This window comes from Lissotriton helveticus, chromosome 1_1 (genome assembly GCF_964261635.1).
Source record: "Lissotriton helveticus chromosome 1_1, aLisHel1.1, whole genome shotgun sequence".
NCBI classification, from domain to species: domain Eukaryota; kingdom Metazoa; phylum Chordata; class Amphibia; order Caudata; family Salamandridae; genus Lissotriton; species Lissotriton helveticus.
The window spans coordinates 805,720,371-805,738,105 of record NC_136057.1 but is presented as its reverse complement, the minus strand read 5'-3'; the positions used below and the strand labels follow the sequence as shown (position 1 = coordinate 805,738,105).

Here is a 17,735-nt window from a genome sequence, read left to right as displayed (position 1 = left end):
TCCGGCGTAGGGGACAATGACTTAAGTCGCTTAAGCGAAGTACCAACATCCTTTGAGTCTTTGTTATTCGAGGAACGGCCCATATTTGCAGCCATGAAGGAACAGTCCTCAAGAAAAAATAAAAAATAAAAGTATACAGCCCCTTGAGGAAAAGAGGAGAGTAAAAACTGTGTAGACTGCACCCAAAAAGTGAAACACAGCACACTGAGCGTAATGGGCGTCAAGTAAATAATAGCGACGGGCTTATATGCAGGGCAGACACCAAATTGAATGAGAAAGGCTCATATATGGCAGGAAGTCACAGCAAAGACATCGTAAGAAAAAGAGGAACACCAGCAAGAGACAGCTGAACTGAGAAAATCAGAGCGAATGCAACATAATATCCAGCCAAGCAGCAAAAAATAGCAGAAAAAAGAAAGAAATGTTACCAACTGCAGGCACCGTAGAAAAAAATAACCTGGATATCCACCATAGCCGGCAATATTGTATCCAAGGCGGCACTCCTGAAGAGAAATGTCAGCTCCGTCAGAAGCGGGAAAATGGCGGCCACCCGCGAAGGAATCGAGCGTCACAGGAGCCTGACAGAAAAGACATTCAGCTGTTGGCAGAAGTCGCCGAAAATGCCTTCAAACAACTCCCTGCATGTTCCGCCACAGAAGAATGCCGTTTGTTCGTGAAGGGGCAGTCAGGAAGCGGAGGAAATAATCCGAGGGGACACTCTCGCCTCGGAGCTCAAGCGCGACACGCCATGCTGCAGTGGCGCGCAAGCCACGCCCCCCAGTCACTCTCATTCCATAAAGGTAACCACTTCATTTTTTCACAGCTATCCCGTCTCCACCTAGCACGTATCCATGTGGTTAGCAATAAAGGAACCATCTCTTCATGCCTTGGTGCAAAACGTTTCTGATACCACGCCCTAGTTGTTGTGGAAACCTTCTTCCTTTTCTAGGGTAAGTTCCTGAGATGTTTATCCCCAGCTATGTATAATTTTTTGATTGGCCATAGTTGGTATTAATCACCTGATTCCCCTTTTTTCAGTACCCAGCTTTCCTATGTGAGTTTATACTCTCTTTTCACTTATTTGGTATGCACATCACCAACCCTAGTAATTGGTTTTTCATTTTTTAATCAGTAATCAGGTATGCCTCACACCCTACTTTATCTTGTTAAAAATGTATTTTTAAAGGTATTTTTAATGACTCCTATTGAGTGAGCTACCATTATTTATTTCAGGTGCCCCTTATATCTTTGTATGTCAGGGATCAAAACGCCGTCAAATAAGATTAAAAAAGAACCATTCTTCAGCCTACCTGGTTGAAAGAAGGCACTTGAAATGTATCATTCAATAATTTATGATCGTTGTTATGTTTAAAGAAACCTCAATTTATGAAATTTATTTTGTTGGTTATTTCTTCACTTAGGACACTGAGCACAGTTTATATGATGTAGAATACACTCATTATTTTTGTTACAAAATACGTGTTTGGTTGTGTTTATTATTGGTGGTATTAAGGTTCTCTCTTGGCATTCTATATCTGTGTTTATTTTGCCATTGTGCCTACAAAAATATTATTTACTATTGCATTGTCCATATGAACCGTTGTTTTCAAGAGAGCCTTCTTGATGCATGAGGGTCTATTCGGAATCTTGCTAATTGTCCAGATTGAATAAACAGATATGTACAAGAACACAGCAATTATAATTTTAGGTTTCCAACTTACTTTGTCATCAAATTTTCTCCTGGTCTCTTGTAGTAGATGCTCAATTTCATCATCTGCTTCATCGCCTGAGAGTCCAGCTGGCAGAACTGGGTGTCGTGGTGAAGTGTCTCTGAGGCTCTTTGATGGTGAATTGCCCTTTGAGTGATTGGAGGTATTGATGCTGCTAGTATTCTGGTTATCAATGGGAACCACGTTTAAAATATTGTTGGAGGCTCCACTTCCCATTTCTGGTTAAAAAAAGAAAATAGATTTTTTTTTCTTACCTTCATTGAGTTTTCAAAACATTTCAATATGAACAACACAATCCTACAGTCACAGAACAAAGTTGTAGAAGTCTTATACCATGGTTTTGGCAGACAAAGGTTTGCATGAGAGTGAAATGTTCATGGTATAGGATAGCTCCACAGGTAAAGAATTGCATTCAGTTGGATGTTCCGTGCTGTAATAGGTTCTGCAGCAGGGTGGTCATTGGTTCACTTATTGTTTCATGATAGGATGAAGCGGTCCTCTTCACTTAAAGGTCATTCCATTACTATCCTATAACTCTTTGTTACAAAGGCCCAATGAATGGGCCCAAATGTTTACAAAGTGCATAGAAAAGCTATGGTTTACTAGGTATTATTAGATGACCTTGCATGTCAGATAGCCCATTCTGAGGGATGTGCCATATGTCACCCTGCCACCATTCTATCATTCTTTGGGTTATAAGCAGTTTGAGAACAAAAAAACACCATATTTTCCATCATCGCTTAACTTTTGATTCCTTTATGGAATAATGTGTTTCTGCTTCCAGAATACTTGAAAATTACAAGCAATCTTGGTTGCATAATTCCTGATCAGCTGACAGGGCCAAGTTGTTTTTGAACATTATCTTGGTCCAGCCCAAACCACATTCCACCAGTTAAGAAGCTGTTATTCAACCTACATAACCTCAGGAACATAAACCACCAAGGACTCTCAGGAGCCATCTGCACTGTATTAGCCTAAATTTGACACCAATTTGTCTTCCGTCATGGAGTCATACGAATTTATGTCTGGTCACCTTCATCTATGGGACCCAGGTCTTCGTGTCAACAATGCCTATGCTTCAAGGGATGTGATAGATGTGAATAATAACCTGTAAAGATTGCACATATCTCTGTAAGTGCAGCATGCCTCAAAGAAGTGAAGTTACATTGATGTCTTCTTTGCAGGGCACACCGTCCTCTGGAATGACTCCTGGTGCCCATCGGAACTCAGACCCACCCCCTCACCAAAACACCATGACTGCAACCTCTGTATCATCCTCGACAGCGAACTCTCCATGAAATATCAGGTCAATGCTGTCTCCTCAGCCTGTTTCCACACTCTCAGCAAAATCTTCATGTGGCTCCCCATCAGCACCAGGAAGACGGTAACGCAGACCCTCATCGTCAGCCCACTGGACTATGGCAACGCATTCTATGCAGGCACCACCACCCAACTAATGCAAAGACGATACAGAGCACAGCCGTCAGACGGATACTCTACCTGCCTAAGAGAATACACATCAACCAACACCTGAAAGACCTCCACTTGTTCTTGGTCCAGAAGAGATGCCCTTTCAAGTTCCTGACCCACGCCTACAAAGCCCTCCACGACGAAGGACCTACCTACATGAACCACCGCCTGCACTTCCACCTGCCCCTCAGGAACCTTAGCTCCACACACCTCACGCAGATACCTCGCAAGCGCTGCTAAAGCGCCGTAGGACGATCCTTCTCACTTCTTGCAGCAAAATCATAGAACACCCTCCCCCTCCAACTCCGCACCACATCGTTTTGGACCAACTTCAGGTAGGTACTCAAGACCTGGCTATTCGACTGAGACCTGCAACACGTGCATTGATACCCTAGCGGGTGACAAGCCGTGCTCTATCGTGACGATGTTTGCGTGTGCATGTATTTGTTTTTTTTTGTACTAGTGCAAGGGATTTTATGTGTGCTTGTGTTCTTGGATGTTTTCTATCTATGTGCTTTTGTGTGTGCGTCAGTGCGCATATGAGAGTGTTTGCTCACATTTGTGTGTGCTTGTGCATGTCTGTGCGTGTAATGGTGTGTGCACGCTGGATTTGTTATTCTCTGGCGGCCGTTGTCCTGGATATTGTCTTTAACTGCCAGATGCCTGACCTTAGGATGGCCACCAGTATACCAGTGTGCAGTACAGTCCCCTGCCTGACCCCAAGATGTCTTCCATAGTGGCCCCCTACACGTTGTTTTACTTCCCTGGGACAACAATTGGACATTGACCAGACCTGCCTACACATCAGGACTTGGAACTTGCGGAACTTACCCCAGACTGTGGAGACCAAGCGATTTGGCTGATGCCCGGTGGAGCTACCATATAGCTAAAGAGGAGATGGGTTGTGGACTCCCCCCCTGCCGTCACCAAACCAGCTGGACCTTAGGCAGATTTTCCCCTTGTCTCTACGTCCTATCTTCCTCCTATCCCTTTACCCCATCCCCTTACCCTTCCTATCTCCATTCACCTTGTCCCCTTTGTTCTTTAAATGCTTTTCTTGATACTTATGTAACTTTTAACTGATGTAAATTGCAACATTATTGTTCCTCATGTAAGGCGCTCTGATTCCTTCGGGTCTAGCCAGCGCTATGTAATAACTCATTAATTACATTTGTACCCATTTAGTACTCTATCTCTCTTTGTGTACCTCCCTAGCTCCTAGCTCCTATCCCCTCTCCCCTGAATCTCTCATCTTGCTTGCTAGTCTGCCTAGCCCCCTGTCCTTTGTGCCCTTTGACTAAGTACTCCTTCTCCCCTTGTTGGGGAAAGATCCAATATTTATACTCTGGAGTCTCAACGATCCAGCTGAGAGAGTCTACTGCCCCAAGGGAGCCACTCACAGCTGAGGTATGGAATGGCACCCCTTGTCAAAGCACTCCCTCTCCCCTTTTTGGGGAAAGATTCCGTATGTAGGTCTTGGAGTCTCAGAGACCCCTCTGAGAGAGTCTAATGTGTAAAGGGAGTCTCCTGCAACTGAGATAGGGAAGTGATACCACTTCCCCTGGGATCACAGCTTTCTGGACTTTGGATGTTGCTTTGACTCGTCTACCGGTTTGTGTCCCCGTCGCCCTTCCCCTCCTCTTTCCATGCAGTGTCCTTCACCCTACCTCCTCTTTCCCGCCTTCATTACCTGTCTACTTCCCCAGCTCCTTCCCCCTCCCCTGAATCTTTGCCCTTGCCTGCATTTCCCCTTACGTATTTGTGCTTATTGTTTATCTCTACTTTACAAGTAACTATGTTGCCATGTTCTAATAACTGTGTAACCTTTGTAACAATGTAACCTGTAATTATGATCTGATGCTCATGTAAAGCGCTCTGATACATCCGGGTCTTGCTAGTGCTATATATAACCTTTAAAATAAATAAAGTAAAAATAAAGATTATGCAAATCTTTTAGATCATTTGGGAACACACACCTTAAGCTTCCCTCGTGGACATCTGAAAGTCTGGTACCTTCTGAAACATGTATCTTTACAACAATCCTATTTTGTTCATTAAACAGTAAGAAAAGATATTTCACATGTTGGCTACTTTGCTATTGTGCACAAGAACAATAAGTAAATCACTTGAAGATATCTCATGCGTTTCTTCTCATTTCTATTTTAGCTCAGGGGTAGAATGGTTCATTACATTCACCAATGACAGGAAATCAGCAGCTCAGTTGTATCAAGACCCTTCTAAAGTCATATGCTCAACAAAAAAATATAAATAAATATACTTTGTGAATTTACAGATCAAAAAATTAGAATACAAAACACTACCCCAACTTAGATGTTCTAATGAAGTGAAATGAGAATAAACATCCCCCAAAGACGTCTAGCGTGTATCAGCCTAGACGGCTATAAACAGTGCTTTCACTAGAGTAGCAATCCATTTGTTCCACCCACCATTGGCTGAATATGCTGTTTCTATCACACACCCACTGTAAAGCAATAAGCATTAATTCAAACACACTCAATCTACTGGTTGAGAGTACACAAGGAGGTTTATGGCCAGAATACTGAATATTTTCTGATGGATTTACCACACCCAGAACCTTTATCCTAGCCTCATTGAAGAATGTCGACTGGCAATACCAAGGCCAGTGGGAATCTCCAGTACTACTTTGTTACATCCGCAGGTCTCAAGCATCCCTAAAATATTTACCCATTTAATGTCTCTGAAAACCTGAAACTGGGAAGCAAGAACTCAAGTAACCTATGACAATAATTTTCTATGTGTGAATTTTACACCAGCATTCTCTAATACTTAAGTACGGCAAGGATTGCAACCATTTTTAGATATGCTGCCGGGCCCATAAGAAGCTATTCAAGGCGCAATCTAAATTGAGTGCCACCAACAGTTATTTGTCATTGGTGATTTTCTCTTAAATAGGTTGGAATTTTTCTTTGCCAAAGAAGCAGAAAACCAGGTGGCTGACAGCTGGCTTACCTTCCTCCCCCAACAGCATGAACTATGGATATATAGTTTGTGATCTGTGAAACTAGTAATACCTGCATCGCATTGAGGGTGGCTCAGTATTAAATAGCCACATGGTCTTTGAAAAGCAGTGCTTAATTTGAGCTGGTGGTTTCAGGTGCAACAGCAGTTAATTATCACCACCACAACTTATGACAGTCCCCCACATGGTGGCACGGTCTGTTTAATTTCGAAATGAGCACAATAGTTGTTTTATAATTCATTATACAATAAAAATGGTAATACCTGCCACTTAAGCCATTGTTATAGCTTAGGGTGACTGGAAGAGTCTGAAATGTCACACTTGTAGGAGTGTGATGGTTAGAAGTTGCGTAGGTACTGTCAGAGGCAGCGGCAATGGATTGTGCCAGCTGCAGTGCCCCCCACCCACCTGAGAAGGGCCCTGAAAATATGGAGCAAAATGGTGAATTTATTAATATTTTATATTAATATCTGGCCGAATAACAATAGGTTGTAGGGTTTAGTGACAGTCCTGCAGGAGACCTCATTAAGTAACAAATTATGTTTGGCTTTTCTACATCGTCCAAGGGCATTCATCACTCACATATGTAGCAAAGAGAATTATGTGTCCATATGAAAATTCTGAGCCTTGTAGAAACTATAGATGTGCTGGTGGTAAATAGTTTGCCACTGGAGAAAAGTACTATTATTTTGGCTACAACCTTAGTTATTCAGTATTCAAAAATCTTTATTTCGGTTAAATAACCATAAAAGATGTACAAACACATATAAAAACAAAGTACAATATACATTTCTGCGCCCATTTTCCCAGAATTCATTGTGCGAGTTGAGGACCAATCAGATGCATTTACGATTTTAAAACGATAAATAAATTTTTTAAGTCTACAAATATTTCATTAAAAATGATAAAATCATAACATTGCAGACATATTGCATTACGACATACTGATTATGACCAATATTATTTCATTTTTCCAAATAAAGCAAAAAGAAAAAAGAAAAAAAACTAAATAGTTAAAAATTATAAGAAGTACCGACACAGCTCATGATATCACACCCGAAATCCAGCTGTCATATTAATTCAAGTACAAATCTGGCCGAATGTCATTAGAGCTTAAGGCCTAGTCTCCTTCGCACAATCTCCACAGAAAACAAATACCTGCTTACGCTAAAGACAATTAATTGGGTTGTTTCGGTTCTAAGGATTCTTTCCGCCTCACTAAAACGCCTGAAACCCAAGAGACGGCAGATAGGTTTTATCCATTTTTTCCTTAGATGTATGTAAGCAGAACAGAAGAATAGTACATGCGCTTCATCCTCTTTAGCATCAATACAACACAATTCGCATCTGGCTAGGTCATCCTTCCCTGCATTACCCTCATTACACGTCCATCTTGCGGTGTTTACTTTGATTTGCAATACGCCTTAGCGGAATTTTAGATACAGCGATCTTGCCAGAGCTGGTAGGATCTCATCCATGAATGGCTCAAATCTACTCTCTGTCTTCATGCCAAGAAACTTGAGAGATAAAGTCCCCAAGTCCGGATTATGTAACTTTGAGTTTGCGACAAACCCCCACTATTTTTCTTTCAACAGCTTCTTGCAGCTCAAAGTAAGACACTCAGGATCTGTCCAGTAATGGCTTAGCCCTAGCTTGGCAAGCAAGTCCTCAATATGGTTCAGCCATACCAGCTTTGTTAAATTTTTTATTTTCATAATTTCCTTTAGGGCTTCTCTGTAATCCACCAGTTCTTCTGTTGACCACACGCGGATCCAGTACAACAGTGGACGCAGGGCCGCGTGGTCATCAGTACGATGAATATCCAGATCCATTGTCAGGGGAAGTAGGGGTGTACGCAGTGGGATTGCTAATATTTTCCTAAAGAAGATGTTCTCTTGTGTGGTGAAGGCATGTTTGGCGCCATAGCCCCATAATTCTGCTCCATATAGTGAAGCAGCTTGGGCTTTGTATTTGTACAACTCTAATGCTGGGGAAACGGCTTTAGAATAACTGCTCTTATGTTGTCTTGCTATTGGAACCAGGTTCTGGGTGAGGATCATTTTACTTTTGTCAATTTGGGTTTTCCAATCAAGTTTAATGTCTAAGGTAATGCCCAAATAAATATAATTTAGCACATATTCAATCTTTTCAGTATTGACCGTCAGTATTTTTCTAAGACTCCTATGAGGATTAACCGCCATATACTTAGATTTGGATGAGTTAATCTCTAATCCTTTATTCCTGCACTAGGACCAGAAGGTATCCAATACATTTTGTAGACCTCTGGGTGTCTGTGATATTAAAATGGTATCATCTGCGAATAACAGTGCACATAATCCCCACCCAACTTGGGAGAGTCATGCTTGCAGCCCAAGAGGATGTCCGGTATGTCATTTACATACAGCAAAAACAGTGTAGGTGCCAGCACACACCCTTGCCTGACACCTCTCTTTATATTGATACGCTCAGTCAATTCTCCATTGGGGCCCCATCTCACCCTGGCGTAGTTGGCCTCATGCAACCTGACGATCTGTCCCAAAATTTCCCCAGGAACACCCAAGTCCCTCAATCTTGACCACAGTGCGTTACTGGGGACAAGATCGAAGGCCGCCCTGAGGTCAACAAAAGCCACGTACAGGTGTGCCCTCTTTATTTTAATGTACTTCCAGATGATACATAAAAATCTAAACACCTGGTCAATTGTGCTCATTTTCTCTCTAAAACCTGCTTGGTACTTGGTTAGGGTACTAGTTTCCCCCATCCAGGTACTCAGCCTACTTAAAACTTGTCTCGCAAATACCTTCTGAAGGACATCAATAAGACTAATGGGTCTATAATGGGCCGGATTCATGCGATCCCCCTTTTTAAAAATCGTTACCATCTCGGCGCCCCGCCAGGAATCAGGGATAGGGGCACCCTTAGCAATATTATTGCAAAGGCAATTAATATATGCGGCCCATATCATATTTTCGTGCTTCCATAGATCCCCAGGGATCCTATCCGGTCCAGGGGCCTTTCCTGGTTTTATCGCTTTAATAGCGTCAATAGTTTCTGCCATACTAAACGACAGGGGTGTCGCAGTCAAATTTGGTCCTAAGTCATCATTAACAAAAATAAGCTCATTGTTGGCGGGTGAATATAAATCTGAAAAATGTGAAACCCAAGTATTGGCTTCCAGAAACATATCCCTACTCGGAGTTCCACCTCTGGAGCCTCTAACAATCAGGCCCCAGAAAGGTCCCTGATCTTTTACCTTACATGCTTCCAGAAGGTCAGACCAAATGTTTTCATCCCAGCATTTCTTTGCCGCGGTAATTATACCCTTCTAGTACTTCCTTTTTTCCCTTAATGCTAATACATCGTTCGTTTTGGCGGCCGCTATAAGTTCTTTTTTAGATTTGCGGCAGCCTTTGTCATACCTTATATCGCCCTTATCTACATTTCTCTAGCCGTTTGTTAGTGGCTTGTTGATTTTAGTTAGTATTTCACCAAGTCCTAAGGACATGTTCACATGGATCCGCATAATGGGGATCTCCTGTACTTAGGTATTAATATACGGGGAGATTAAATCTACATACAGATCATAAATATTTTTGACAGTGATGTCATTCCCCAACACTACTGGCCATTTTAGAGATCTACGATTATTAGAAATCAACGGGTCAATATCGGTATGACGAAGGGAGTCTCTTTCCTTGAGCCGCCGACTAAATAATGACACACTAAGCGTCAAACTGAGTGGATAGTGGTCACTCTCGATTCGATTCTCTACTACAAGGTCTCTTACCATCGGCCAAAGTGAAATTGAAACCATTACATAATCTTTATGACTGTTACAGCTGCCCCGCTTAAATGTTGGCTGACTAAGGCTATCTGATGGCAAGCGCCCATTGCAGGCACGTAAACCATGCGCAGCGGTCAGTCGCAGCAGTTGTGCTGCCGCCATTGAGCAAAGCACTGCAGGGCTGGTCTCGATTCCTGGGATGTTAATGGCATTGTCCTCTGGTTGAAAAATGTTTTCCAGGCCTGTTATCGGTTAGAATTTGCGGTTAAAGTCCCCCCAATAATTATCAAGGTTTTCTGGTCGAGCATAGAGATAATGTTATCTAGTTGCTCAATGACTTTTGACCCTTTATTGGCTGCCAGAGGTCTGCTGTAAACATTTAAAATACAGACTTTTCTTTTGTCGAGCCCTGTGAACCTCACTCCTTGGATATCTGGGCTGTTAGACTCAATCTGCTCAAAATTGATTCCCAGCGTGATTTTACTCCATATTGCCAAGCCTCCTGATGGTCTTCCTTTGTTTACAGTAGTTGCAGATACACCGAATGATCTATATCCAACTTTGTAATGGTTTTCAACTGCCCAAGTTTCTTGGAATAATATAATTTCGCAGTTGTCAATATATTCCTGCCAAGTTGGGTCACTCAGGTTTTTTTTATACCTGCTATATTCCAGGACCTTACTTTAATACTTGGTTCAGCACCCTTGTCGGTTATGTTATTGGTCAAGCTTATATTAACATCTTCTACTGCTTGTGTAGCCTTAACGCTATCATACAGGGCACTACTGTTTAGGGGGTCGCCTTCTATTAAGTCGCAGGCGTTTTCATACACCAGAAGGGGAGAATATGCACTTATCTGTGCTACTCCGTGCATATAACAACTCTCACAAATTCTTTCATTAGTTATTTCAGTAGTTGTCTCCTCATAATTAATGTTAGTACCCAGATCTAATCCCTCTCCCACACTATTTAAAGGGAATATAGGGTGCAAATTCATTGATAATCGCCTTACTAGTCTCCTGGGGGATTTTTCAATAGTCATTTTATTACAAACACCCACTATTTTTTCATCCCCCAGGGTCAAGGGCTGCTGGCCCACTTGATCCTTTGTCATTTAGAGAAATTCGTGCATTATAGTTAGTTAAGCTAACTATCACTTGCACGCCCGCAATGCACTGCTGATGATGTCACATATTACATCACTCATGGCATGGTCAGTGAAAACACTGATGACATCACTGATGACATCATCCAGTGAATGTGTGTTTCTGTAAAGTTGAAATATTTTTCACATATATCTATGCCAAGGTGTATTGAAGAATGAGTGGATTTACAAGTGCCTGATTATTTAGTAGGTGTGTGACTGACTGTATAAGTGAGTAATTGAACGTGTTTTACTGAATGCATCGGTTAGTGACTAAACTGTGTGAAAGTCTGTATTAGTCTCTCAGTTGGTTTGTAAGCAGCTGCATGGGTTGGTGAGTAGCTACATGAGTGTCTATATGGGTTCTTGATTTGTTGTCTGAGTATCTGTATGGGTGCCTGAGTGTCTGTGTGGGTGGGTGGGGGGTGTGAACCTGTGCATAGATGTCTGAGTGGGTGATTCACTGGTTGTATGGATTCAAAAGTGCATCCTGAAGGGCTGTATGGGTGAGGTAGTGTGTGTATGGGTGTGTTTGTGAGTAAATGAATGTCTCAGTGGTATATGTGTGAGTAACTACATTTGTTTTAAGGCAGTATATGTGAGTGTTGGAGTATATAAATGACTATACGTAAGAGTAAGTTATTTGAAGAGTGGGTGTATAAATGAGTGTCTGCTTCTATCAGTGATAGTATAAGACATTAAGTATCTGTTAGTATCTGCATAAATAAGTGATGTTATGTGTGTATAAATACCTGAGTTGGTGTGTGTAACTGTATACATGAGTAAATGGGTATGTGATTGATTCTTTGCATGACTGACTAGGTGTGTGAATAACTCTATGGATGAGTGGCGGAGTGTGACTGTATGTATAGGTGTATGAGTGCATATTATAGTACTGTATTGATGAGTAACTGCATGTATAACTGACTGGATATAGTGGTGGTATGTATTATCTGGCATTGTTGTGTGTATTTTCAAAAATAGTAGTCTGTATTTTAGAGTGGGTGTATCAAAGTTTATATTAGGGCATCAGTATGTGCATCAGAATATCACGTGGATAATGTCATCAGTGATGTCATCAGTGATGTCATTTGAGATGTCATCAGTGATGTCACTGACCATGTCATGAGTGATGTAATATGTGACGTCAGCAGTGCATTGCAGGCGCGCAATTTATAGTTAGCTCAACTAACTATAACGGGCGAATTTCTCTGGTTTTATATGAGTCAAATGTCTAACTATAACGTCCCTGAAACCTAAGGTTTTTTAGTGAATTTCAAAGGTTTTTTAAATGCTAATTCCTAGCTATAACGCCTGTAAAACCTATGGTTTTTTCAGTGAATTTCAGAAGTTTTTTAAATGGTAATTTCATATTTTAATATTTATAAAACCTATATTTTTTCTATTTTTTTAAATAATATTTTGGAACTTTACTATCCTTTTTTGTACTTTAAAAATTATGTAATGTTTCATATCTTCCCAAAAAATATGTATATCATTTTTTTTTGTTGTTGAGAAAACTAGAGTCCCGTACCGGTAGTGTACCAAGCTCCATCAGCATGCGAATCCTATCCGCCATATTACTAAATTTGTAAATGATGCGCATTTCGTATCCGACGGGTTCATGGCACCGTGTCCCGCGTAACAACATATACGTATGGGGTCGAGCCCGCTGTGCGTTGCGTGTGCGACGAGTGCACGCTGCCAGGCCCTGTGTTACGTCATAGACGAATGGTGTCGCGCCGGGTCCACCATTCACTCTTTTTTTTATGTCTCAAAACTATATCTAAATACTTTTAAAGTGTATATGAGAGTAAGCGATAATCTAAAATATTTTAAACATTTATATATTTCTAACTGTAATAAACTTATTTTATATTAAATATATGTTCTCAAAATAACGTCAGGTGCGGTCTCCTTGCACGCTGGGTGCACGATTTCCATGTGACCTTAAAGAAAAGCATTTGATTAGTTCATAACATTTCCCATTGTAGCAGTTGGAGAACGCCACCCATTTTAGTCATTCTCTCTACAGCATTTGATGAGACACACCTCTTCTGCTTAGAGAGTTTTTTCAAAACCTTTTGCTATATACACATATCTTACACTACACAAAACATGCAACCATCATCTTCATCAATATTCATGGTCTGTAAAGTAGCCTTCCAATTGTGATATCCATGCACCTAAAAGTTACATAACCGAAGTTTTTCCCACTGCCAGAGGTAACATGGTTTCATATGCTGGCCACAGCACATGTAATGTGGTACGGCCAAGGAGCAGTATCATACATAGATAATGAACACACGTACGCTCGACTCCTTTTTATTACCAGGGTCACATATCCAGTGATATCTGTGCTGATGCGTGTGGGGTGAGTGTAAATCAGCCCTCAGGGAATGGTTGCTGCTAGCATCAACTACAACAGTAATCATTGGAAAACACACAGAGATTCAATAATAAAAGGGTCAATAGGTTGTGCTGCAGTAAGGTAGGGACAGTAGATGTGAAATAATACAGAAAAAATTATATCGTAAAAGAACCACAACTTGTGGTATACTGAGACACAGGCAATAGATTTGAAATAATACAGAAAAAGATTGTTTCATAAAGGGTCCCTCAGTTCTAGTGCACTCAGATAGCCACATCAAAAGCATTCAGCATGTGCACAGCCAGCGATGATGCGTGCTGCGGGCGGGCCGTACTAGGAGCAATGTCTGTTGCTATCAGCACTGCATCATCTGCAATAGCGACTCAATCTGAATTGTGAAAACTGCAGTCTGCAGTGTAGGCCAGAGAGAGCGGTCAGCAAGGGCCTGCACCCACAGTTTGTAATACACGAAGCAACAAAAAGCGTGTGCGGAGCCTGTGATGATGCGTATGCGTGGTACGGACCAAGCGGATTGGAGCAATGTCTTTTACCTACAGGACTGCGTCATCTACAATAGCGACTCGATCTGAATTGTGAACACTGCTGTCTGCAGTGTAAATTGAGGGCAGTAGTCACACAGACATCCATGAATACTTTTTCTCACTTCCTCGCCACAAAATACAACATAAATTACAGAAAACTCTGCAATAAATAAATCAAAACAATTTGAATTGCGATCTCTGCTATCCACAGTGTAGACTGTTATTCAGTGTTCTTTTCCACTACCAAGAAGAATTTGGTCATTGTACTAAACCAATAAGCCATCTAAAAAAAGTTCTTAAAGCAAGTATACTAAAAGGATATTGTGTATATTTCAATAACTGTTGTAGTTACTTGACTACTGGATTCTGTAATTAAACAATCACCACTCGATCTGAATTGTGAGCCCTGCTGACCGCAGTGTAGGCCAGAGGCAGTGGTCATTAACGCCTCACAGCCACGTGCCATTGGGTTCGAAAGCACAGAGTTGGTTGCACCTGATCGGAGGGGGTACACAGAAATCATCACAGACTTTAACTGCTGACATCCTCAATCATAGAATCAAGACCCCGTTTCACTGTTCAGACCTGCTGTACCCCGGTGTAGTCCAGCCACTGCAGTCGGCCAAGCCCAATAATCATGTGCAGCAGTTAACTACGGAAGCACAGAGTGTGATGCATCTCAACAGAGGGACTTCTATGAAAACCAAGCATAGGTAATATCGGACATCGTCCATTGTGGGATCAAGACACCGTTCCACTGTTGGGACCGAGAGTTGGTTGCACCTGGTCGAAGGGAGTACCTTCATCTCCACTCTCGGATGCAGTTCTAACATCGTCCATTGTGGGATCAAGACACCGTTCCACTGTTGGTACTTGTTTGACTACTGTGTTAGTAGTATACATAGCACTCCACGGTGCTGGGCCTCAGGCTGGGCGCTGTGTGCCTGTGTCGCGGTAGCCAGCGTTGATCTCAGGAGCCTTCCGAGCTCGCAGACCTCGGCCCAGGAGCTTCTGCAGGCATGTAGTGGGCCCTCTATCACATACGGCGGTGTAGAAAGGTGAACTGTATGGCATATATGAGTCGCAGCGACCATGATGGTTTCTGAGTACCAGCAGGCTGAGAGCATCATTCACGCAGCCACCTTCGCTCACGGCAGACACGTTCGCCATTCCGGAACAGAACCACACCCAGGGAAACATGCCTTTTATTCATACCCCTACGCTGGCCGTACGTACGCCGAGCCTACCCACTACGCTAAAGATTTAGGGGGGGGGAGGGGCACGTATGCGCTATGTTTTCATAATCTTCCCTACTGATTGTACTATCATGGTTGCGTCCACTGTCCACTTCACTCAGTAGACCATCAGTGTATGTTGACATGTACATGTCTGTGCTTTGCATACTCAAGTCTGTCCGGCACATCCCCTCAACATTTTGCATTGTATAATTTTATAATCGAGAATCACTTGCCACCTTCGCACATACTTTGCTCCCATCTCTCCCCGCATTCTGCATTGTGTGCCATGCCATGTTTGGTTTGTGTACATGGCTAGCCACGGTTCCCACAGTACGTAGTGCCGTTGTGTCTGCTCGGTGCACATGTTGTTTGTCATGTTGTATGTGATTATATAAGGTATCGCATTTATTCACGAGCAGTGGTTTCTCCCATTTACATCGCTGTCTTAAAGAGGATACAGAAGTTTTTCTCAAAGGTGAAAAGTGCGACCACAATGGCAGTCATTCATTACTATGCAAGAATGCCCAACTGCACAACGCTTCTAAAATTACAGCCCCCAATCTTGCGTGCTTTCTTAAAAGCACGCCAACTCCCACAATAAAACCAACATTCACACAGCTTTTTAACGGCAGTTATCTGCTTCTTCATAACATGCACTCCTACAGAATGTGAGCTGGCATACCGTATGTCATTACTGTTTGAAACCGAGTAACTTCCTGTGGCAATGTCTATTCCCACCCACACAAGCAACTCCCAAACTTCAACTTGGCCTTTAATACCTACTTTGAAAACAGATTTCATTAAACTGAGCAAACTGAAGGCGCCTTTGTTCAGAACAGAAGTGTCCCTCACTTCTGCAAAAGAAATTTATCGACTGCAGATAGCACGAACTTCAAGTAGAATACAGTCCCTTTTAAATACAAACATCCCATTACACTTTGTGAATTGTTACACAATTTTCAACACATCGCACACTCAAGGTCTGGCACACTTTTTTAACCTGGTCTACTCCAGCCTTGTCACAGGCTTTCAAACTGTTTTTGGTATAATACCAGACTTCATTAATTCGATTATCTCTGGAATAACATGAACAGTGCCCATAATTCTCGCTCTCTTTGCGGCCATCCTATTACTATTTTTGCTTGTAAAAAATGTCTGCGCTCCCTGTGGTAACAAGCATGTCCAACAGAATACGCCTCTACGCGAAGCTACATTAATACTGTGAAAAAATGGAACAACTTTTCAGCTGCCTGCCTCTATCTATTATCGGAGCCAGCTACAACATGACATTTATTTACACATAGGCAATCTGCGTGGAACCATCTTTTTATTGCAAAACTTGCCCATTCGACTGTGGAATGGATCTATGCCTTGCCAACATCCCAACAATCGCTCCCGATATCCAGCAGGTAATGAAGTATCTTGAAAACCATGAACTTGATTGTTCGGGCAGTGGAGAAATGGCGGATGCAACGCAAAAAGGTATCGTGGTGGAATGGGATTCCTGCGCAGCTGCGAAAGATCCCCTGCAACGTGCGACCTTTGACAACATCGCAGATTGCCTACCAATTCAAATTGCCGCTCCAACATTCGAGGAACATTACTGTCCCTTCGAGGATATGCTTTGGATTGCTTCGCTTTTCTCACAGGATGGCAACAATGACCTCTTGGAATATTACGCATCTCAAGCCACTGAAGAACTTCTCCAAGACTTGTAAGAAATTCACATTATTCTTGGATTGATTTTTTCCAACTGTTTTTACTTTTTCCTATACATTTTTTAATACACTTCAATTGAACTATTTGCATAAAATATAATAAATTTCTAAGTATGCTCAGGCATTTGAACTCTGTTTTCATTATTGCCCCTTACGTCTCCAGCCTAACCAGGGATAGGTGATGTATGGCCTATGCAAATATGCTATTTACTTGCTAAATTAGCCTAAACCCGACATACATTTTGAAACCATGTCTATTCTTTGTGCACACGTCTCTCTGCCTGCCTGTTATCCACGAAGACCTTTCACACAAATTAACTCATCCTCAGCTTCTGCTCAGGAGCTGGCGATCAAGATCATAAAACTCAACATTTTTTAGGAACTGTTTGGCACGGTGTGGTAATCGTATCCTACCTTTATTTTCATTATAGAATTTAGTCATTCATGTCTAATAGCTATTGTTTATGTCACATGGAACTGTAACATGCAATGTGGAATTCACTGATGCAGGAGCTTTGGTTTGAATACAGCAGAAGCGGTTGGAGTTTGCCTCAGCTCGATGCCTTAGCTCTTTGCACAAGAATGTTTTTTTGAAAGAGCTGAAGACAATAATGTATGATTTGACAAGAAGGGTACCGAATGTGCTTCTGACAAGCGCAAAGTTTGTGTTCTTCCTCAGAGTTTTGATGTGGGTAGAACTATTACCAATTCTGACATGCACCAGATTAAACTTCTGT

General features: G+C 41.9%; 1 protein-coding gene across 1 annotated transcript in view; it reads right to left on the bottom strand.

Annotated features, from left to right (window-relative positions):
- The window catches only part of LOC144770857 (uncharacterized), a 578,425-nt gene that overhangs the window by 483,192 nt on the left and 77,498 nt on the right, over nt 1-17,735 (bottom strand). The window contains exon 2 of the mRNA XM_078655640.1: nt 1,722-1,948. Within this exon, the coding sequence (XP_078511766.1) occupies nt 1,722-1,946 (225 nt within the window). The 5' untranslated portion in view covers nt 1,947-1,948. The remainder of the gene's footprint in view (nt 1-1,721; nt 1,949-17,735) is intronic.